This window comes from Barbatula barbatula, assembly GCF_947034865.1.
Source record: "Barbatula barbatula genome assembly, chromosome: 20".
In the NCBI taxonomy this organism is placed as follows: Eukaryota; Metazoa; Chordata; class Actinopteri; order Cypriniformes; family Nemacheilidae; genus Barbatula; species Barbatula barbatula.
In genome coordinates this window covers 18,477,143-18,498,932 of record NC_136783.1, presented here as the reverse complement: position 1 = coordinate 18,498,932, position 21,790 = coordinate 18,477,143, and the positions used below count along the sequence as shown (strand labels likewise).

The 21,790-nt window shown below is 37.5% G+C and overlaps 4 protein-coding genes and 1 pseudogene across 5 annotated transcripts; 3 read left to right on the top strand and 2 right to left on the bottom strand.

The window, feature by feature from the left end:
* Window positions 1-4,451: 4,451 nt before the first annotated feature.
* LOC306909878 (transcription factor HES-5-like) lies at window positions 4,452-5,534 on the top strand. Its single transcript, XM_079483975.1, has 2 exons — window positions 4,452-4,621; window positions 4,726-5,534. Exons 1-2 carry the CDS (start codon window positions 4,565-4,567, stop codon window positions 5,134-5,136), a joined length of 468 nt encoding a protein of 155 aa, XP_079340101.1. The 5' UTR covers window positions 4,452-4,564; the 3' UTR covers window positions 5,137-5,534.
* A 2,363-nt stretch (window positions 5,535-7,897) lies between these two features.
* LOC306909371 (transcription factor HES-5-like) lies at window positions 7,898-10,509 on the bottom strand. The gene is made up of 2 exons (XM_079482982.1): window positions 8,833-10,509; window positions 7,898-8,728 (listed from the first exon to the last, which is right to left on the bottom strand). The coding sequence occupies exons 1-2, from the start codon at window positions 8,887-8,889 to the stop codon at window positions 8,318-8,320; spliced, it is 468 nt and encodes a 155-aa protein (XP_079339108.1). The 5' UTR covers window positions 8,890-10,509; the 3' UTR covers window positions 7,898-8,317.
* A 1,932-nt stretch (window positions 10,510-12,441) lies between these two features.
* On the bottom strand, window positions 12,442-13,629 carry LOC306909336 (transcription factor HES-5-like). Its single transcript, XM_079482917.1, has 2 exons — window positions 13,546-13,629; window positions 12,442-13,434 (listed from the first exon to the last, which is right to left on the bottom strand). Exons 1-2 carry the CDS (start codon window positions 13,591-13,593, stop codon window positions 13,012-13,014), a joined length of 471 nt encoding a protein of 156 aa, XP_079339043.1. The 5' UTR covers window positions 13,594-13,629; the 3' UTR covers window positions 12,442-13,011.
* Window positions 13,630-15,644: 2,015 nt separating this feature from the next.
* LOC306909806 (uncharacterized protein) lies at window positions 15,645-16,100 on the top strand (the record flags this gene model as incomplete). Its single annotated transcript, XM_079483848.1, has 2 exons — window positions 15,645-15,694; window positions 15,796-16,100. The coding sequence occupies 2 exons, from the start codon at window positions 15,645-15,647 to the stop codon at window positions 16,025-16,027; spliced, it is 282 nt and encodes a 93-aa protein (XP_079339974.1). The 3' UTR covers window positions 16,028-16,100.
* Window positions 16,101-19,734: 3,634 nt separating this feature from the next.
* Window positions 19,735-20,308, top strand: LOC306909129 (transcription factor HES-5-like; annotated as a pseudogene). Its single transcript has 2 exons — window positions 19,735-19,782; window positions 19,894-20,308. The product of its transcript is annotated as a transcription factor HES-5-like (transcript).
* The last annotated feature ends 1,482 nt before the right edge of the window (window positions 20,309-21,790 follow it).

Sequence of the window (21,790 nt, the reverse complement as noted above, 5' to 3'; positions counted from 1 at the left end):
TTTTTCGCTCGTTTTGGGTCGCACGGTGCTGCCCACGTGTCCCATTGAGGCGAACTTGGTTGTCTGAAGCTGGTTGTGAACCGACAGAAATCGCGCCGTCTCCTGTATGCACGTGGAGAACCCGTCCGCGTAACTTTGCGCATGTGCGTTATCGTTTGCGCTCATTGATTTCTTCAGGTGAATGACAGCCATCTCCAAGATGTCAGCCTTCTCCAGTTTACTACGCGGCTGGGTGGCTTTTATCTCCGTGTTGAGAAGGACTTTAAGTTGTTCGATGCATTTGTTGATGCGATCTCTGCGCATCTTCTCTACCGCTGGTTTTCTCACCTGGAAAAAAGATTTTCGTTCAGTAAAACAGTCTCGCGGAAAGCATAAGTTTAGACAGTTTGCCAAAGCTAAATACTTACATTCGTTTTTTTAGTTCCTGTCTCAGTCACTTTGTAAATAGCAGGTGCCATTCCGACTAAGGTTTGGTGGTGTGCGCTTCTGTCTTTTTTTGACCAACTCTTGCGTTAAATACACCCGGATTGCGCGCGTATTCTGGTTCCCACACTTTGAGCCAATCAGATGGTGGCTCGGGTTTCAATAGGAAAACTTTAAATTAGCCTGATCCCCTATTGAGTGACTTTGCCGGGAAACAAAAGATGTGCGCGCTCAAACAGGTGGAGCGTGTGCGTGTGCGCACGCGGTAAATGGGAAGCGTGAAATTGCGGGTGTCCACGAGCCTTTGACAGCCTGCGTGACCATTCCGGCGGGAAAATACATGATCAATGGGGTCAAAAGTGATTATCGGAATTTTAAAGGGGTTCCCGCTCAAATTCATAAGCTGATATTGTCAAAAGTGTTCCCAAATTTAAAAAATCACTAAGGATCAAATGTATACGAGCCTATTTGAATGTATGCAATTGTATATGTTGTAATGCAATTGTGCATATTGGGAATATTATAAATATATAAGAGTATTAGTTTAGACAGTAAAATATTTTTTTTTAAAGTAAATACATTATTTCTTTTCAGATTTCAGTAACTTTGTGGCAGTGGCTAAAGGTTCGATAAAGGAAACATTTTATATTGAATTTGGTTATGAATAACGTATTTAATAGCGTGCAATTTTCCTACTTTATATATTTTCTACTTTTAAATCTTTGCGGTAAAATGTTTTCAAGTTGTGGAAATTGTGCCGTAGAAATAAATTGGAATTTATTCCATCGGCATGCTTGCTCATCTCGATTTTAAGATCAAGCAGCAGCATTTTCAGGACAATTAAGTGGCCTTTAGGTTGAATGATTCTGTTAAGCATTGTACCGTGTGTCCTCAGGGGGACTGGCAAGCCTCATTCAGAGACCATTACTAATGCTGTGGGGTGTGCGGCACACTTCTATTGACCCCCATTGAAGTTCTGCTGTGGGAAAGTTGGGACAACACAGACTCCAGGATTAGACTTTAAAGAGCTCAAAGGCGCAGCTGGCTCCTGCGCGCGGGAAAGTGTGCTGAGCAAAGCCCTCCGCTGACAGGCATTTTGTAGTGCTTTTGACATGCGAGGTCCATGCACAGTTCACTTGGCTCGGTTAAAAAACGTTTCGGGTAACTACATTATTATTTCAAAGCAATTAGTGGCGATGTTGATGTGCGGCACACCGACATCAATGAAGGAACATCGATCTGGCATGTTTATTCTTCTACTTACCTGTCCCTACCCTAACCCAAAACAACACTTGACTTGGTGCAATTTGAAAATAATATTCTTAAATGCAAGAGATCATTTTGCAGATTTGTACTTCTTCAAGTATCCGGAGGCGTTTCAAAGGTGATGCAGTTTGGTTAACCCCAAATTCCGTTCCCACCACCACCAATTCTCATCTCCCGCCAAAAGTGACCGCTAAAGCCACAATACGTTCCATCCCACTCTGCAAAAAGGGCCTTTGAATGTGGGCGCCCCCTCGTCCGGCTCTTGTCTTTCTCTCACGCGCACACACAGCGAGCGAAGCAGATGCTCAGCGTTGGGCGCCCAGTGTGAAGTGTCCCCCTCTTCATAAAAACGGGACCTGGGAAGACCCTGACCTCCCTTCGCCGGAATCTGGGTCTCCACGAGAGGCTCAATGACATTCCAGTGTCGTGCGTTGACATTCAGAGCTCAGGCCCTTGAAAAGGCCAGTACGTGACATTGGGTGATACCCGGTGCCCCTTTCGGTTGACACGAATCGATAGTCGATGCCTCTCTGTGGTGGCCTGTCTGATGCCCCACAACATTGGAAATGTCACAGATGAATACCTGTTGACGCTCATTGTGAGATTTAGTTTGAGAGACTGCAGCATGCACGGACGTGTTTCATCCACACGACCGGTGGTGGGATTGTGTGCAGAGATCAATGAATCCTCAGGAGTGTGTACCTGGAGCTTTGAGGTGTGTGGGGGAGAGAGGGAAGCTTTGTGTACAGGCAGGCAGAAGACCAGATGGTCTATTGAGAGAGGAGAATAATGAGGCACGCTGCATGGATCAGGGCGGGACGCCTCTCTCTCTCTCCCTGAATGGGACTGAAGTGTGGGAAGCAGAGACACACCAGAGCTCTCACACATTCCACACTGCAGAGACATGCAGCTGGACACACTGACACAACCACTGTTTGAGTGTGTGTCTATTATTCGTCTGAATGATGAGAGGGTGTATGGAGGAATGTCGCCTTCTCATTCTGAAACTATCAGTGTCATCTGTCAGCATGACTCACGGTTTGGAAGTGAGTCTCGAAGTGGTCAAAGAAGCCAAAGAAAGAGCGAGTTTCCCTCCAAAAGACATCTGGTGTACGCTTAGAAGATTGTTCACAAATAGTTTTGCATGAGTTTAGATAAGATGGCGTATAAATGCAAAAATGGTGCACGAAGGAAAATTCAAGTTGCTATTTCTCTAGTCAATAGTATACTTGTAAGTATTACTTCTTGTTTTATAAACATGTGCTTTTAAGAATACTTGGTATAGTAAACTTTGAGAACACAAGTTTACGAGTACATATTTTTGAGAAGTTCATAAAAAGTAGTCTGAAGTACACATCAAATAATATGTTTAATATATTAAGTACAAAATTAGTGTGAAAATTAAGCACTTTAAGGAAGTTACCTATAAAGTGCACTTTTTTACACAGGATACTTTGTTGTTTGTTTAGATTAAAAGTAAAATAACTTTATAGGGGTTGTCAAAACTGAAAAAGCAAAAAATGCCTGTAATGTCCTGTAAATGTAAAATACGCTCATTAATAGTTTTAATATTATTAATCATATATTTTAATATTTTGCATTATCCTCTTGTAAGTCACTTTTGAAAAAAAATAAAATGTAAACACAATACATGATTTATCGATGTGTTTCACCACGGTGAGAACTTGACTTTTCAGACCATGTTCAAGCTCTTCATGTGAGATGTTGGTGCAGATGTTGGGGCACATGGTCTTTTAATGATGGTGAAGATGAGAAGGGAAGGGGGCGCTGGAGCAGGTGATGTGAGAACACACGTGTCTTTCAGACCGTCGGCGTCTCTGATCTGAGCAGCAGGTTCAAAGGCTGTTTGTGGAGAGATAGAGGAGGGGCTCGGCTCTTTTGACTTCGGAACGTGTGAGCAGGATCCAGCCCGACTTTCCCACACTTGCTGTCCATTTATTACCCAAAACTCTCTGAGGACGGGAGGGGCCCCTAACAATAGAAGTGTGCCATCGTTGAGAGCACGGGATAACTGTGCTTAATTGACATTCGCAGCAAATACGGTTAAAAGTGAATGTTTGTGCGAGTGGGTAAGGTGCTCAACAATGGGTTTTTTTGAAGAACGAGATTGAAACATTTGTTAAGTATTTTAAATTTAATATGTTATTTTATATGGTACTATAAACTATATGGTCTTAAAAGGTAAATAAAGTAAAGTAACGTAAAGTAGTAAAGTAAAGTAATTTGTATGCAATAATGTTCAATTTATTTAATATCTTAGTTATAAAAACATTGAAATGATTCTCTTATAATGTTACTGCAAGAATGTTTTGGATAAGTAAAAAAAAACGTTCTGAGTATAATCTTTCCCACCAAGGTGAAGCTTTTTTTAATCAAAAGCTTTATCATTTACACCTTCCAATTTGTTCATCAGCTTTTGGTTTGTCGAAATGACTCTTTTATTGTCGAGAAGCCAGCTGCCGTATCGAATCTGTCTTTGCCCGATAAGGTGTGTAATGTCTTATCTCTGTCCTCAGCATCTCTTGGGAAATTATCACGTGTCCGCGGCACCTATCTGCAGAAGTCTTATCAGCAAGCGGTGAGGTTCCCAGGTAATAAAGTATAACAACCTGCTTGTGTTCAGTATGCTCAGACCATTGTCTGTGTGGGAGCCCTGAGGCCAGTTAACCATGAAATAATTGATGCCTCTTCTATTGTCAGGGACGCTACACCCACTGGCCTCCGAGTGTGGGAAAGCTAATCCTGACTGGGACTCATGGCTTTGTAATGCTAATGAGCTCCTATAAATAGAGGAGTGAGACCCTCATTCTCAACACAACCGACTCGCTCTCCTCGGAGAAACATCACTAAAAGAATGGCTCCAACTTACACTACTGACTATTCTACACTTTCCAACAAAGATAAGCATAAAGTAAGTATCCTATACTTCATACGTGACTTTAATCTTCTCGTGAAATTGTCATGCATTTTAAATCCAACAAAGCAAATTCCTAACCAAATCTTTTTCCTCATCAGTTGAGAAAACCTGCCGTGGAGAAAATGCGCAGAGATCGCATCAACAACTGCATCGAGCAGCTCAAAACCATTCTGGAGAAAGAGTTCCACCAGCAGGACCCAAACACCAAGCTGGAGAAAGCCGACATTCTGGAGATGACTGTGGTCTTCCTGAAACAGCAGCTGCGGGCCAAGACCTCAGCACCACAGAAAGCTCACTTTGACGGCTATTCCCAGTGCTGGAGGGAGACCATGAACTATCTGTCCGTCAACTCCAAGACGGACGGCGTACGTCAACATCTGAACCGCTGCCAGGAAGCCCAGAGATCAGTTAAAGATGTCAGTCTCATGTCTCCGGTCTCTTATCAGAGCAGCAAGGTCATCATGAAGCAGGAACCGTGTGCTCACACACCTCTCTGGAGACCTTGGTAGACACTCGAAGACTTTATTACTGAAACTAGATGGTGGTTTTACCATCTCTTATGTTGTAGGAGATACACATTTCCATTAGCATGTACATTTTGAGCATGTGCTCGATTGCTTCATATTGAAGTTTGAAACAGTTTTATTTTTAATAAGATTGTCTTTGCAAATGTTTTTGCTGTGATAGTATGACGTCTGCATTCAGGGGTCTTCCGATGCTCATGTTTCAGTTAGAAACAGTGGTTTTGCTCAGAATCTGAGCTTTGTGTATAATCTTATTGGATGTTTGATTGGGTTTAGCCCTTTGTAAGGGTTACAGAAAAACAATGTTTGTCCTTGTGATGGCACTGAAACGTATCGAGGACACTGTGTGTCTAACATTGCATTTAATAAAAGCAATTCATTACTAAAAATCCTTTGAATTCATTTATCATACATACAATACTTTTGAGAAATTATGGTGATGGCGCTACGAAAAATGACCAACTGACCATAGCTAAAACAACTAATTTATTACTTTAAATCAGTTCTGTTTACTTCTGACAACAGTAAAAATACATAATACCCTAAGGCCCGATTTGACAGACACTGTTTAGCTTAAGCGACGAGGACTATGCCTTAGTTGAATTAAGATATTTATGTCGCTTTTATAAAAATGCCTTGGACGAATACATTACTGGTGTGCATCTTGAGACAAAACAATGGCACTGATATGTTTTAAGATATTTCTGGGCAAGTTATATTCAGTTAAACTCAGTTCACACATTCCTTTTAGTCTGTGAAACCGGGCCTAAATATGTTCAACTTAAATGCATGTAGAAGAGGCTCATTTTTAATATTATTTCATACTGGAAATGTTTTAGTGACATTAATTTTCAAAATAATTCATATTATTTTATTCTATTATTATTCTATAATATTCACATTCAGTAATGTTTACAAACGCCTGAACATGATTTTGCAAAGGTTTTGAAGTTTAAGGAAACAACTTCAAAGATAGTGACAAATCATATACTATAATATAATTGCTGGTAAATATTACAACGTTTTCTATCATTAAAATACTTCTGGGTCACTGTTTGTCACCTCGTTATTTTATGACAATTGCTATTCATACAGTACCAACCTCATGTTACAGTTTGCAATGATGACACACAGAGATGTTCTCTTTACAATGCCTTTGTGTCGACCAGCATGGGTCTGATGCCTCTGATGCTTTCCCACACTCACGGTCCAATCACAAGATCGTCTGTGACATCAGATAACATCAGTGGCTTGGACCTGGAGAGGAGGGGGAATCCTGTAAGGAGATATAACAGCCATTATATATATGTATGTGTGTGTGTGTGTGTGTGTGTGTGCACTAGAGTGTGCCGTCTCCTGATAACACCTCCTCAGAGACCAAATGCTTCCCAGTGCTGTAAATTCATCAGGCACATGACGTCTACTGTTTATGCCCTCTAATGTTGTAAAATGCATCTCGCCTTTAGTGAATGCAGAGTGAAAAGTGTGTCAGAATTAAATCTCATGAAATATCTCTGAGAACAGAGAAAAAAGAAAGACATTAAAAAAAACATTCTTATAAAACTGAAAATTGCTTGTGCAAATGATCTGTACCTAAGTAAAAACATCAAAGTATTAAGAAATGAGTTGGATTAGCATTAAATGACTAAATATAGAAATATAATGGAATGTAAATATTGTACATAAAAATATTATAGATAGGATTATATAGATTTTTTTTTACCTTTGTTTATATTTTATATTGCAACATTACATCTACTCCCATAGCACTTTCTACAACTTGCATTGTTTCAAAGTAGCTGCACAGAACACACAAAAAGCATACAATAAATAAAACAATTATAATGAATTTAAAAATAGTATCTACATATTAAATCAGTGCAACACTATTGCCCTCCTAAATCTACTTTTTGAAACGTCTTCAGTGCCATGTGAATTGTACACATTGAAGTGAGCTTGTGTATAGGATAACAGCATGACTTCTTGAGTTCTGAGTGTGAGAAAGTACGCAGGACCATAATGCCTCTGTTTGTCCTATAAAAACCTTGATAATAGGCACGGTGTGCTGTCAGCTCTGGTTTCATCTGACAGCTGCTGGGGCTGGACGGCCTGATGGGTGGACGCCACATTGCTCGTGTGGGGCCGGCTTCTCCCAGGATTTCCCACACTCGTGTGTCGGGCTCCAGTTTCAGATCAGACATTTAGGAAGTGTGCCGTGCTAAATTATCCATTAGGTTTGGTAGTGTGAACCCTGACCCCTCCCTTCGATTGCCCCTAATTCACATGCGAGACCCCTGGGAAACAGTTATTCACTTGTTGTTTGAGTCAACTTGTTGCAGGCATGAATTGATCTATTGACACTGATCATGTGATGCTAAAAGTCCCTGAGACTTTAGAAATGTTTTGTCATAACCCTTAATATTCTTCATAAAATGTATTTAAAAGTTCTATACAATGTGGATATAACTTGTGTGAATGTTAAATTGAAATGCTTTGGTTATACTTTTTTTTTTATTTATTATTTTTTTTAATTAAGAAAATTGAGTTTATCTTTAAAACAATCTTTACACAATTTACTTATGTGAAATAATTAAAATAATTCAAATTAAATTATCTTTTTGTTGTGAGTTCGTTATATTTGTCAACACTGAAATAAGTGTGGATGAATTACCATTGGCTAAACGGTTTGGATTTGATGGTTTGGATTTGTTTAAAAGTGTTTGTTTATAAAAGACAATCAAAAATAAGTTTGTATTAAAATAGGGTTTATTGTTTTGTGACAATATGTTCACATAGTTTAACATGACATAATATATTATCAACAAGTGAAAGTTCACTGTCTTCTAAAGAAGAAACAACAACATGCACTGACGCATTGAGCAAACATTGCAAATAAATACGAACTCCACAGGAGTAAGACACGCATCCCTCGACTCTTCATTGTGAAGATAACTTAAGTATTTAACTTAATGTCCATCCATAAGATAGAACTATAGCAGCATATTACAAACAACCTCTTCTGATCATAACATATGCAGACGATTATAATTTCACATAGTAAAATTACATTTCCCTCCACTGCATACAAATACATTTTGAAAACAAATGTGCTTAAAATATAAAGGTAGAACCACCATCTAGTTTCAGTAATAAAGTCTTCGAGTGTCTACCAAGGTCTCCAGAGAGGTGTGTGAGCACACGGTTCCTGCTTCATGATGACCTTGCTGCTCTGATAAGAGACTGGAGACATGAGACTGACATCTTTAACTGATCTCTGGGCTTCCTGGCAGCGGTTCAGATGTTGACGTACGCCGTCCGTCTTGGAGTTGACGGACAGATAGTTCATGGTCTCCCTCCAGCACTGGGAATAGCCGTCAAAGTGAGCTTTCTGTGGTGTTGAGGTCTTGGCCCGCAGCTGCTGTTTCAGGAAGACCACAGTCATCTCCAGAATGTCGGCTTTCTCCAGCTTGGTGTTTGGGTCCTGCTGGTGGAACTCTTTCTCCAGAATGGTTTTGAGCTGCTCGATGCAGTTGTTGATACGATCTCTGCGCATTTTCTCCACGGCAGGTTTTCTCAACTGATGAGGAAAAAGATTTGGTTAGGAATTTGCTTTGTTGGATTTAAAATGCATGACAATTTCACGAGAAGATTAAAGTCACGTATGAAGTATAGGATACTTACTTTATGCTTATCTTTGTTGGAAAGTGTAGAATAGTCAGTAGTGTAAGTTGGAGCCATTCTTTTAGTGATGTTTCTCCGAGGAGAGCGAGTCGGTTGTGTTGAGAATGAGGGTCTCACTCCTCTATTTATAGGAGCTCATTAGCATTACAAAGCCATGAGTCCCAGTCAGGATTAGCTTTCCCACACTTGGAGGCCAGTGGGTGTAGCGTCCACAACAAATCAAATCAAACCATTGACAGCGCAAATCCCAGAGAACTTCCATTTATCTTAGCTGGTATCACCCAAAATATTCAACAGGTCAATCAGTTTTTCCATAATGTGATTTTGGTCACGAAAATGACTTGAATAAAAAAAAACGTCACTTGTTTGTATATGCACGACTTGATACTTCACGTCAACAATGTAGCGGAACAAAATACCTCAAATAATACAGTACATGATTTTTAAACAAAAAATTGTTCAGTTGGAAAAACAGAGAAATATTATTTATTGTTATTGTTTATTAAGACATTGCTTTCTTTAGAAAAGATAGTTTTGACCACAAAAAGAAATAATTATTAGTAAATGGGCCATTCCTCCCTCCATATTTTTGTCCCCGGGACTTTAAATGTATAAATATGCAAGAAAAGTATTTCAAAAATATATTTTAATACCAAGCAAAGTGTCTCTTTTTAACATATTTGATTTTAATGTCAACTGGGAGCGTCATTTTAGAAATACTGTAGATTATTTCATAGATGTCATTTGTTTAGTGTATTTGAATTTGGTAAATCACTAGAATTTGCTGAGTTTCTTAATGCTATTAGCATGTGCAGCATGGCTATAAATCGTGTTTTTGTAAATGTAATGCTGTAACTTTAATGCAGTGTTTCTCAAAGTGTGGGGCGGGCACCACTGGTGGGGAATAGACACATGACAAGTGGGGCGCGACAAATGGGTGGACATTTTGTAATTTTTGTGCCCATCTCTATTAATTACTTTATTATTGAGCATACACTCAAAACAAAACAACGGCATTTAAATGTAAGCCTTACTTAAAACAACATCAGATTGCACATAAATTGCAATAAAGATTTTATGTCAGAGGTTTGTGACATGGAAGGAAATGAAAACTGGAGATTCGGCACCGGCAGAGAAAACCAAGACAAAGAGTGGACCTAAAGTTTATTAGCATTTTGTTATGGCAATTGGGGACAGGTGGGGCTCGGACCCCTACCCTACCTCCAAAGCGGGGAATGGCAGAAAAAGTTTAAGAAACACTGCTTTAATGCATCCATCTTCCACTTATAAACCTTGTGAAAAATGAAATGAAGTACTTGAGATGGACCGATACTCATTTTGAATAGTTAAGTATGTGTGTTATTCGACTCTGTTAAGGGAAAAGTAAAAAATTAAGTTTAATTTGGAAGAGTTTCACAAGCAATTGGGTATTTACATACATTCATGTGGAAAAAACATACATTTTCAGAGCGGTTCGTTTTGTGGTGATATTCAGTCTTTACGCATATTACGTCATATTACGTCATTACGTTCAGCTCCACGGATCAAAGGCACTATGAAGCGTGTCCGTGTTGTTTTAACATCTCACACAGACGTGTTGGTCTTGTCGGCCGCTGTCAGACACGCTTTTAGTGGCCCGTGACACTGTTTTCCACGGCGGGAGACGGACGGAAGCCCGTGGGCTATAAAACAGCCTCGTCTTTAATTTATCGCGACTTTAGCGACACTCCCTCGTGTGGGAAAACCGTGAAATCTCTCTTAACCCGGTTAAAAATAGACATATATGTGACACGATAAAACCGCGACCATTCGTGTTTTTTTTAATGCTTTATTGAACATTTTGTTATAACAAAACGATGTTACAACAGAAACTTAATATAAAGAAACACTTAGATTAATGAAAAGAGAGAAAATAATACATTTCCATGGCTCGAAACAGACAAGACCAGATAAAAAAATTACGAATAATAATCAAAAATAAAAAAACAAATACAGGAATAATAATAAAAAAATCACGAATAATAATTAAAAAAAAATAAATAGGTTGAAAAGCTTTTACAAGATAAATTTTACAAGTCCTTTGTGCTATATTGGAAGAAAACATAATTGTTTTTAAATACAGTTTCATCTCTTGTAGAAATACTATAAAAATATGTTTGCTATTAGAAAATGTACATTTATGTATATAAAATTTACATAGAGAAAGAATTAGGTTGATTATAAAACCGCGACCATTCGTTTGGTTCACGCAAGTAGGGAACGCTGCGTCACGTATCAGTGCGCGCGCACGTGCAGGCAGCCACATCTAGCGATTTTACAGCTACACATCTGTAGCTGTTTCGACAAAACTTCAGTGTTTATTTATTTAAATGTATTGCTGTTTAATGCGCTACATGTTCTGCAATATTTGCATGTTCTCAATTTATTGGATTTTGTGTCGGTTTTTTATTTTTATTTTATTTATTATTATTATTTTTTACAACAAAAATAATTCTTTACAAACATTCGTGTATAAAATGAAATACAACATATATATAACAAAACATCTGCACATTTGGGCTATTGTTAATTTACATGAAGATATTAAAGCATTTAAAAATGTTCAATGTTTTAATTGCTTTTTGTAAATCAATAAAGTGAATCAATAAAAAGTTCAGTTTCTTCCCTGAATGAAGTAAAACTGTTTTTTTACAGGAAATTGTAAATTTGTGAACATAACCTTTTGCCATTAAAAGAATAAAATTAATTTTATGCCAATTATATGTCAGTCACACTCTCCCAATTTAAGTTTAGATTAAAGACGCATCTTTTCAGCCAAGCAATCACATAATGCATGATATGTTAAATAAAAAAAGTTTTGTAAGAGATTACACCAGGTCCAGATGAACGTCATATACCCATCCCAGATTATGCCAGCTCCAGCTGAACATCCCGTGCGTGCCATCCTCATCCGAGAACCTGCGGAGTGACTGACCATCGCAGCTCCAGCTCAGGAAGTCCACCCACCCAAACGGAAAGAAGGGCTACTTGTTATCACATTAATGCTAAACAGTATTTACAATAAATAGAATTTAATGCTTAATTTACATCACATGACAGCAGTTTGAAGTTATAGCTGCACTGTTACATGCTATTACTTATAACATTCCTCTACTGTCTGATATCGGTCACAAACTAAACCTAAACAGTTTCAACAAATCAAATTTCCTAAATCACAATTAATAAATTCTCACTGTTATTCTTAAACATTTACTGTATCAAAGTCACTTAGTGCAGCTTTGACACGTTAGAGGGGACCTGGCTCTCCCGTCTGAGGCTGGTTTCTCTCAATGTTTTTTCTCCATTTATTTATCATTTGGGTTCCTCGCCACAGGGCCATGTTGTCTTGACTGCTATATTAGATACGTTTAAAGGTTAATTATATTACTTGTTCTACAAACAACATGCACTGTACAGTGTTTTACCTTTTCTGTGTTTTCTTACATTTACATTTACATTTAGGCATTTGGCAGATGCTAAATATCTCACCTGTAAAGCTACTTCGGAACAATGCACATTGTGAAATCGCTATATATTTGTTTTTATTGAATCAATGCACAACAGCGGATTGAAGAGCAAATTGATTTATTATCTCAGATGAGAATACATGTTTTCACATTACACATGTAATGTATATACGCAAACAGGTTATATTGATACAATATACGTGTGTCATTTGAAAACTTTGATGTTACCATCAAAAATCCATATTCTTTATGAAAGAAACGAAAACATTATACAAACTTCCAAAAAAGGAACTATAGACAAAATCTTCAAAATGAGATATTGCACTTTACCCAACAGGTTCAAGTTTAAGATAAGCATCAAGCTTCAATTTGAAGCACAAAATTACTTAAAATAACAAATAAACAACCATCAAAAAAAGATGGGAGTTTTTCTAACGTTTGAAGTATTCAAACAATACCATGTACACATCCAAAATGAATATTCACAATTTCGTTTGTTCAAAACATCTAATGTAGTGAAGTAAAGCCTTCACTGTAGCAAAAATCTTTTCAAGATAAACTTTTTTCCAAAGTGGAATTTGATAAATACTGTTTTCCCAATTATGAGAACAATTCATTCAAGTCCATTCAGTCTAATGTAGACTTTCAATGTGATGTTGGTAGTTTGGTGTGTCTACCAGGGCCTCCAGATGGCGCTCTTGTTGACATTCATCTCTTTGTTGGAGGTGTTGTGGTGTGTGGAGCTCAGCTGAGGCAGGACACTTTCTCTCCTGATCTGTTCAGATGGTGTCTGCAGGTTCTGGAAGTGCTTCAGCAGTCTTCTCTGGCTCTGTGTCTTCTGTATGTCGTGTTTGGACAGAAAGTGCACAATGTCATGGACACACCTGGAGAAGCCTTGATTGACAGCATGCGTACTGGAGTCCAGAACAGACTGCTGGTGTGTCAGGAAGCTGACTGTCATCTCCAGTATATCTGCTTTCTCCAGCTTGGAATCAGACTGCTGCTTGAGGAACTCTGGATCCAGAAGAGCCTTGAGCTGCTCGATGCTTCTGTTGATACGATCCCTGCGCATCTTCTCCACGATTGGCTTTCTCAGCTGAAAACAGAAATGTAAAGACGTTAAGTGACTTTGTCTTAGGAAACAAGTAAAAACAGAACAGGTGAGAGGTGCTAAAGTCATGTTGATGTAAGCAGGTGCTGAATGTACCTTGTTGTTGAGATGGAGATGGTCGTCTGAGATGATTGTAGGGGTCATGTCTGTATCTCTGTGCTGTAGATCTCTGTGTAGACTGAGTCTGGTTTGCACGGCCTGCAGCTCCTCTATTTATACTCTCAAATCTCCATATGAATGTGTGGAGCTTGAGCTCGCTGGACTTTCCCAGGATTTTTGGCCAATGGCAGAGCTTGGGGGGAAATGTGGGGTGCCACATGTTAAATGATCCTCTATTCAGGACACAAAGCGTGTGTCTCAGGGGAGCAGGTGGAGGGGTGTGTGGGCTCTTCTGTGAAAATGTGGGAAAGTGGTGACCCTGTATAGAAATCAGATCTGCCGCCTGATGTTCACATCAATGTCACCCAATTAACACACACTCATCTGAATTGAACACGTGCCGAGATTGAACTTTCTTAAAAGTATCATAGTTTTTTCCACTAGTGCTAACTTCAAATGTAAAGATGTGAAATGCATTTTACAGAATATCTATTTTTGTGTGCATTACGTGTGTTCATTAACTGAATTGTAAATCTAAATATTTTTTTCAATATTACATATACTATCTATATAAATATAAATCATATGTGATCTATATAAATAAATTGTTCTTCCAAAGTTGAACAATCATTTCAGTATACTGTTATATCAGTAAATGTGATGCAGTATAGATGTTGTAAGAAGATATTGGGTCACAGCAGGTGTTGTATGAGTTCTGTGGTCGTACCTGTTCTCAGGCTTGTGTTTCACACACACACACACACACACACACACACACACACACACACACACACACACACACACACACACACACACACTCACACACTCACACACTCACACACAGCTGGCTCACAGCATATGAACACTGATCACACGCCCCAGCGCTCCTGGAGCTGGTGGGAGCCACAGAGACACACGGCTTCCCACACTTCAGAATTCATCACATTAAATCACACACACACAATAGAAGTGTGTCGGTTCCCACAGGACTGGACCTCAGAGATCTGGAGGGAATACATTTGGATTTAGTAACATTGTTTTGCTTTATATATAAAAAATGTATTGACATGTTTAATGTTGTAGCTTTTCCCCCTGCTTTTATTTATGTCAATAAAAACATACAATTTTACCTGCAAATGCACTAAACAGCATACAGAAAATATCTACGAAAAATCTGCAGATATATTTTTTTTTTGTTGCAAGCATACTGTTGCGTCTGATGTGCTTATGTTTTGTATATTGCCTTGTAATTTTTTATTTAAGTCAATATGAAAATATTTTTGAACTTTAATGCATACAAAAAAGTTTTAACAAATCTTAAATACATTTTTTTTTGTCTTTGCATTTATTTGCAGAAAATGAACTGGAGAAACGGGCCAAAATAACAGAAGAGATGCTCTCCCTTTTTACTGCAAAGAAACGCTGCAAAGAAAAAAGCTAATATTCACTTTTCATTTTTTGATAACCTTGATTATCTTGATAATCTTTCACAATTCTGTTGGATGACTTTATGTCACTCTTGAGGTTTGATTTGACTGATTTTGACTAGAATGAACACAATATATCTCAAAATTATGATTAAATGAACATTTGGAATGTTTTGTTAATATTTCCTTATTTCCGTATTTAATTATTAACATAGTGTTGCACTTGATGTGCTTATTTTCCTTTATTGCTTTGCTTGTCCCCTTTGCCTGGTTTTAAGTCAACATTAAAACATAAAATAGTTTTAAACTTTTTAAACTCCGATGGATTAAAACCCCATACAGTAAGTGTTTTGCACAAATCTCCATATCTAGTGTGAGAACTGAGAAACTGTCTGTCCTCATGCCCTCGGCTATTCTCTCATTCCCAAGGGCTGACCCTTCTGCCAGATGGCACTAGAGAGAAAATCCCACCAGTCCTGCTCAATTAAAAATCCACCGACCAATGACAATTATGACAAATCTATTGTTAGATTTTTCTCTGCGCTCTGATTGGCTGGCTGCAGATGCTCTCTGGTATAAATATGGGCTTAAATGTCGGTCTAGTGTGAGATTTGATTACTACCACTGAAGACTCGCTGCACTGAAGCAAATTCAGCATCAGCATCAAACATGCCTGCTTACATGGACATCACACCTCAAGACAACATCCACTACGCCAGGTAAGAACGATTCAAAAAGATGCAATTACAGCACCGTTTTCAGATATTCAGATGTTTTAAAACCATTTTGTGCATACAATAACATGGATCTTGTCCTGCAGGTGCAAACTATATAGCCTGGAGAGAAAGTGTTTCAGCAAAATGGAGAAACTGAAGTCTACATTTGAAGACCATCTCCATCATGGCATTCCCGCGTCTGACATCTTGGACAAGACGGTGTCATTCTTCAGCTTGAAAAGGGCTTTACTCCTCCACAACGGCTATTCAAGAGGTTCTCGAGAAATTCTGCGTCTCTCTCCGTCTCCAGAACAGGACGTGACGCCATTGTTCTGATGCAAACGTCCGTCACAGACTGAATTGAACAATTCGAGCACTTGATCTTATTATGTGTGTAAACACATCTACCTCAGAGGAATACAGCACTTTGCTTGCTCTCTCTGGATTTTTTAGCACCTAAATGACCTTGAGATGTCATTGCAGAATTTGTTGTGGCGGGAATAACAGTTCACAGCGTGTCTTTCTGTATATTGCTTGTGATGCACAAAAGCTTGTGGAAACCAAGCTGCATTGCATTTGCATCTTATGTTTTTAGTGTAAAAAGTTTATTGTTCTATTTTCTCTTGAAGAGAAATTTACTTTATTTTAGAAGTGTTAGACAGCGCTCTCTTTTCGAGGACACTCCGTCTGGAGAATAACATTTCAATTTTTAACGATACCGTGTATCATTTTAATTTTAATTTCATGATTGTTTATAAATCACCTGTTTGTCGTGCTTTCTTTTTCTGTAAAATAAATATGAGTAACTATTCAAGTTCCTGTGATTTTTCTATTGATTTATTGGATAATAACACCGGCTAATAAATGAAAACCACTCAAATTCAAACTACTTGTGTTTACTCGAAAGATGATGGTTTAAAAAATGAAAACACAAAGCTGATCTGTAATGAACGAGTCTACAAACTTTAAATCATTCAACAAACAAACATTATTTCTCAGATTTCCTTGACATGTGTAATGATGACACTAACGTCAGGTCGGGTCATGCCAATCCCTTGTGTACTCATTTCGTGATGATGACATACAAATCACATGTACAATAACAACATTTCTTTATTCATATTTCTGTAATTGTGATTTAAACCATTTTAATGAATCCATTTAATCTGCAGAAAGATTCACTCAAAAGTATTATTATATAAAAACATGAATTGTAGTATGAATTATGAAAGAATAATGTTTATAATAAGGTCTTTTTCTATTTAATATATCTGGACGTATAAAGCCTTGCATGTACTTATGCATATTTTATGTCAATGACATTATTTTTGGACTTGATTTTAAGTGTTTAGAAATGCATTGTGTGTTGTTAAATTAACTTCTATCTTTATACACCTTCCATGAAGGTATATCGCATATTTGAGAAGGTACTGTAAATCTCATGTAAATGCAAAATGGGAATTGGTAAAATATGTTATCTTTACAATAAATGCTTTGTTGTCCTTATAGGACATATGATCGCATAATATCAAGTCAATTATAGCTTTCTTAGGTATAATTTCCAGCAAACGTTACAGCGATTCACTTATGTGGAGTCACATGTGAATGTCTGTGATGGTTCTCAATATATTGTCCTTCAGAGGATCTTCTAGTTTTATGTTTAAACTCTGTCTGTTTCTCTGAAGACTGCCGCTGTGTCGTAATGTCATTCTCTTGAAGAGAAATGTTGATTATTTATCCATCTAAACCATCTGCTTGGTTAATGTTATATGACTTTTGTATAGTTTGTTATTTGATGTGTACTCTGGTATGCATCTGAAGTGTTTTGAAGGTCTCTTCGTGCATGTCAAAACATAAGTGATCATACACAAAATAAATACGTTTATTCTACTTTCTGCTGTGGCATTTCTGTTCTGTCATGTAATTCGGCAAAAACTAAAACTTTCAAGTTAAAAAATGGGCTGGACATCAGAATTATAGAGAAAAGTAGGAAATAAAATATCGAATGGAAAATTTTATTTTAGATTTGAATTCGTTTTTTAAATCATTATACTTTTTCTTGTGTCTGACATTATCAAAATGATTGTCACAGTTTGTGAAATTTCACAATTGATTTTTTGCTGTACATTGTCTTCTCGAGAAACACTGACTCATTTGTAAATACAAGAATTTGTTTTCTGGAAATGCAGGAGCCACATGAAATGTAATGTGAGTGCTTTTCAGAAATCACTGGAATTGTAGTTTGTTAAAAAATAAAAGCAACATATTTTCAGTTCTGAAAAATTTGTATTAACATGAACTCAAACTATTAATAATAACAAACAACTTGATGTGAATAGATGTGGATTGTTGATACAAAGACAGAAAATGTTCTTCAATCACTGTGTAGGCAAATCACAGTAACTGATTCAGATAGTTTGTTTTTGGAAATAATAATATCAGGTAGTGTGATGATCAGTTTAAAACTGTGGAGACATGTGTCTTCTTTGTGTTTCTGTTGTTGTGTAAGTGAACAATATGAATCAACAGAGTCTGAGAAACTGAACTCTCAAAGACAATAAAACTCAACTAAAGAGATCAGAGGTCAGGAGAAGCACATTAACATACATACAAACAACCACTTTGTATGCAGGTGTTGTTTTAAAACAGAATCAATTCATTTGTTTATTTATTCATTTAAAACAATGTTTATTTCAACTCTTCAAAAGCGAACATGTAATTGCTGACTTGTGGGAAATCTTGTAGAAGCTGTTTATAATTAAGCTTCATTATCATATGAATAGACACACTTCTATTGTTGCGTGTGGGAAAACTCTGGAGAACAGGATCACACTTCTAGTGTCATTAGCATCTTAAACACCCCAAACAACCTCAATATATAACACGCAAACACACAAGAGACTTGACACACTTATGGGTGTTAAATTTATCTGATCCAGTTAGTGTAAACATGAGCACCTTCTCCTATGAAACACAATCTTAACAATATCGTAATTTTTACTTGTTGCAAAATACACATTTTTATTTTATGTTTTAAAACTTTTATATCTTATAGTATAGTTCATGAATTATAATGCAATGTTTTTTTATATTGCCATTTTTAAAGTTGACAACAAACTTGCAATGCAATTACCAGACATATACACATTAAACACACTATAGAGTTAAGCTAATAACTTGTTGACTTGGGCATGAAATCATGACGTGTTGGTCATCATGATGACGTTTCCCTCCAGATGGTCGGTGACGTCAGTAAGAGCGGAGAGTCTTCAGCCGTCACTAATGCTCCATTCAGGACTCTGGATGCTTTTGTGTTTCATTGATGTGAAGACAGAGAGTCAGTGTGGGAACCTCACAGGAGATCTTTACTCACACTGACCAACACACACACACACACACACACACACATCTGGAGTCTAAGCTGTGAGTGTGATGTTGGGAGTCATCCGTGATTAAGCAGAAAAAGATAATGATGAAACGCAAGATTTGCAGTTTACTTTGTATTGTTTTAAAATAACAACAATTTCAAAAGGCATGTGAAAAAATAATTATGCACTAAAGAAAATGGCAATACAGAGATTTATTTAATAATTTAGTCTGCAAATGTGAATGACTTAATTCCTCACTGTGATGTGACATGTGTAGTTAGAATGGTATCCTGTAGCACCCAGAGGGATGTTTGAACACTATTTAGATTTTTACAGTAATAACAAACACGTGCTGCAGAATGTGAACATCAGGCAGCAGATCGGATCTCTTTACAGGGTCGCCACTTTCCCACATTCACACAGTGAGTCTCTCCATCAGCTCCAGTCACCCCTCCACCTGCTGCCCTGACACACCAGCTTTGTGTCCCGATAGAGGATCATTGAGCGTTCCTCATTGTCTGTTCCGGCTCTTCCATTGGCTAGAAAGTGTGAGAAAGTCCAGCGAGCTCAAGCTCCACACATTCATATGGAGATTTGAGAGTATAAATAGAGGAGCTGTAGGCCGTCCAAACCAGACTCACTCTACACAGAGATCTACAGCACAGAGATACAGACATGACCCCTACAATCATCTCAGACGACCATCTCCATCTCAACAACAAGGTACATTCAGCACCTGCTTACATCAACATGACTTTAGCACCTCTCACCTGTTCTGTTTTTACTTGTTTCCTAAGACAACGTCGCTTAACGTCTTTACATTTCTGTTTTCAGCTGAGAAAGCCAATCGTGGAGAAGAGATCGTATCAACAGAAGCATCGAGCAGCTCAAGGCTCTTCTGGATCCAGAGTTCCTCAAGCAGCAGTCTGATTCCAAGCTGGAGAAAGCAGATATACTGGAGATGACAGTCAGCTTCCTGACACACCAGCAGTCTGTTCTGGACTCCAGTACGCATGCTGTCAATCAAGGCTTCTCCAGGTGTGTCCATGACATTGTGCACTTTCTGTCCAAACACGACATACAGAAGACACAGAGCCAGAGAAGACTGCTGAAGTACTTCCAGAACCTGCAGACACCATCTGAACAGATCAGGAGAGAAAGTGTCCTGCCTCAGCTGAGCTCCACACACCACAACACCTCCAACAAAGAGATGAATGTCAACAAGAGCACTATCTGGAGGCCCTGGTAGACACACCAAACTACCAACATCACATTGAAAGTCTACATTAGACTGAATGGACTTGAATGAATTGTTCTCATATTTGGGAAAACAGTATTTATCAAATTCCACTTTGGAAAAAAGTTTATCTTGAAAAGATTTTCGCTACAGTGAAGGCTTTACTTCACTACATTAGATGTTTTGAACAAACGAAATTGTGAATATTCATTTTGGATGTGTACATGGTATTGTTTGAATACTTCAAACGTTAGAAAAATGCAACGGTTGACAACATTTCCTATCTTTTTTTGATGGTTGAAAGTCAACATTAGACTGAATGGACATTGATGAATGGATGAGTTTCTCCTTGAGGAAATGTGATTGAAAGCTGTTTTAGGCATGGAAATTACGTATTGTAATATGACAAAAGGTTTTAAATAAGTTCAGTGAACTATACAATATTTTTATTGACAAAATACTCCATGGGTATGATTTTCACCTTATGAGGTGTATTTTTATTTGCATTCTTTGAATTTTTTCTGTTTCTTGTTGAAATCACTTATTTCAATCTCAATCTTGTGATTTATTTGTTATTTTGGACCTGCATCAGTGTGTCAATGTTCTCTATAGATAGTTTTTCTTAAATGATGATCATTGTAAAGTCATTCAATATCTTGTAATTCTGTAAAGAATATAAAATCCCCTCCATGAGGGTTCACTGAAGTCTTACGTGTAACACATGGATATTGTATCTATGTACTGCTGTATATGTTAACTACATTACGGTGAATATATATTTTTTGAGCCGTTCTATGCTCAACTGAAATAACGTGTATGTGCACGTTTGCTTTCATGACATTTGTATTGACACGAATATTCTCAAGAGAGCATCTCTCTGCAAATACTTTTGTGTGAAAGTGTGCTTAAAATATTTTCCATCATATGGAAAGACAAATAAATTCAATATACTTCTACTTTTTTGTTCATTCCTTGTTTAACTTCGTTGGTTGTGTAATTGCAGTAAAAACAGAAAATCTAGTTGTAAACTAGTGGTGTACTAAAAGTTGTCAATTTGCCATTTTGGTCACAAATATAAAAATATACTACTATTGACAAAGTTGAAAAAGTGATATAATACAATAAGCAAATATTGTGTTACACTGAATGGCAATGTAACATTATTTCAACCAAATGTTGACATTTTATTTTCCCAAACCTTTGTTGAAATCATAAAGTAGACATTTTACTTACATTTAATATGCTTTCTATGGACATAATATCCCTTTTGTACATTTCTTTTGATGGGGACATCTAAACGTCGTTGACCCACATGTTTAAGGGTAGATATCCAAATTCAGTATCCTAACACACTGCAAATCATTTATTGAGACACACTCAACAGTTTTCTGGGAATGATGAATGACGTTTACAGTAAGAACAAAAAACAAACATACAAATCCAGCTTCGCTTTGCAATGAATTTCTCTACTGTGTGTTAATTTGTCTCTATAAA

Bases quoted from the DNA above. Each gene is read 5' to 3' on its own strand.
- LOC306909878 (XM_079483975.1), top strand. From the start codon at position 4,565: ATGGCTCCAACTTACACTACTGACTATTCTACACTTTCCAACAAAGAT. The intron at 4,622-4,725 runs GTAAGTATCCTA...TTTCCTCATCAG, and splicing joins CCAACAAAGATAAGCATAAA to TTGAGAAAACCTGCCGTGGA.
- LOC306909371 (XM_079482982.1), bottom strand. From the start codon at position 8,889: ATGGCTCCAACTTACACTACTGACTATTCTACACTTTCCAACAAAGAT. The intron at 8,729-8,832 runs GTAAGTATCCTA...TTTCCTCATCAG, and splicing joins CCAACAAAGATAAGCATAAA to TTGAGAAAACCTGCCGTGGA.
- LOC306909336 (XM_079482917.1), bottom strand. From the start codon at position 13,593: ATGACCCCTACAATCATCTCAGACGACCATCTCCATCTCAACAACAAG. The intron at 13,435-13,545 runs GTACATTCAGCA...TTCTGTTTTCAG, and splicing joins ATCTCCATCTCAACAACAAG to CTGAGAAAGCCAATCGTGGA.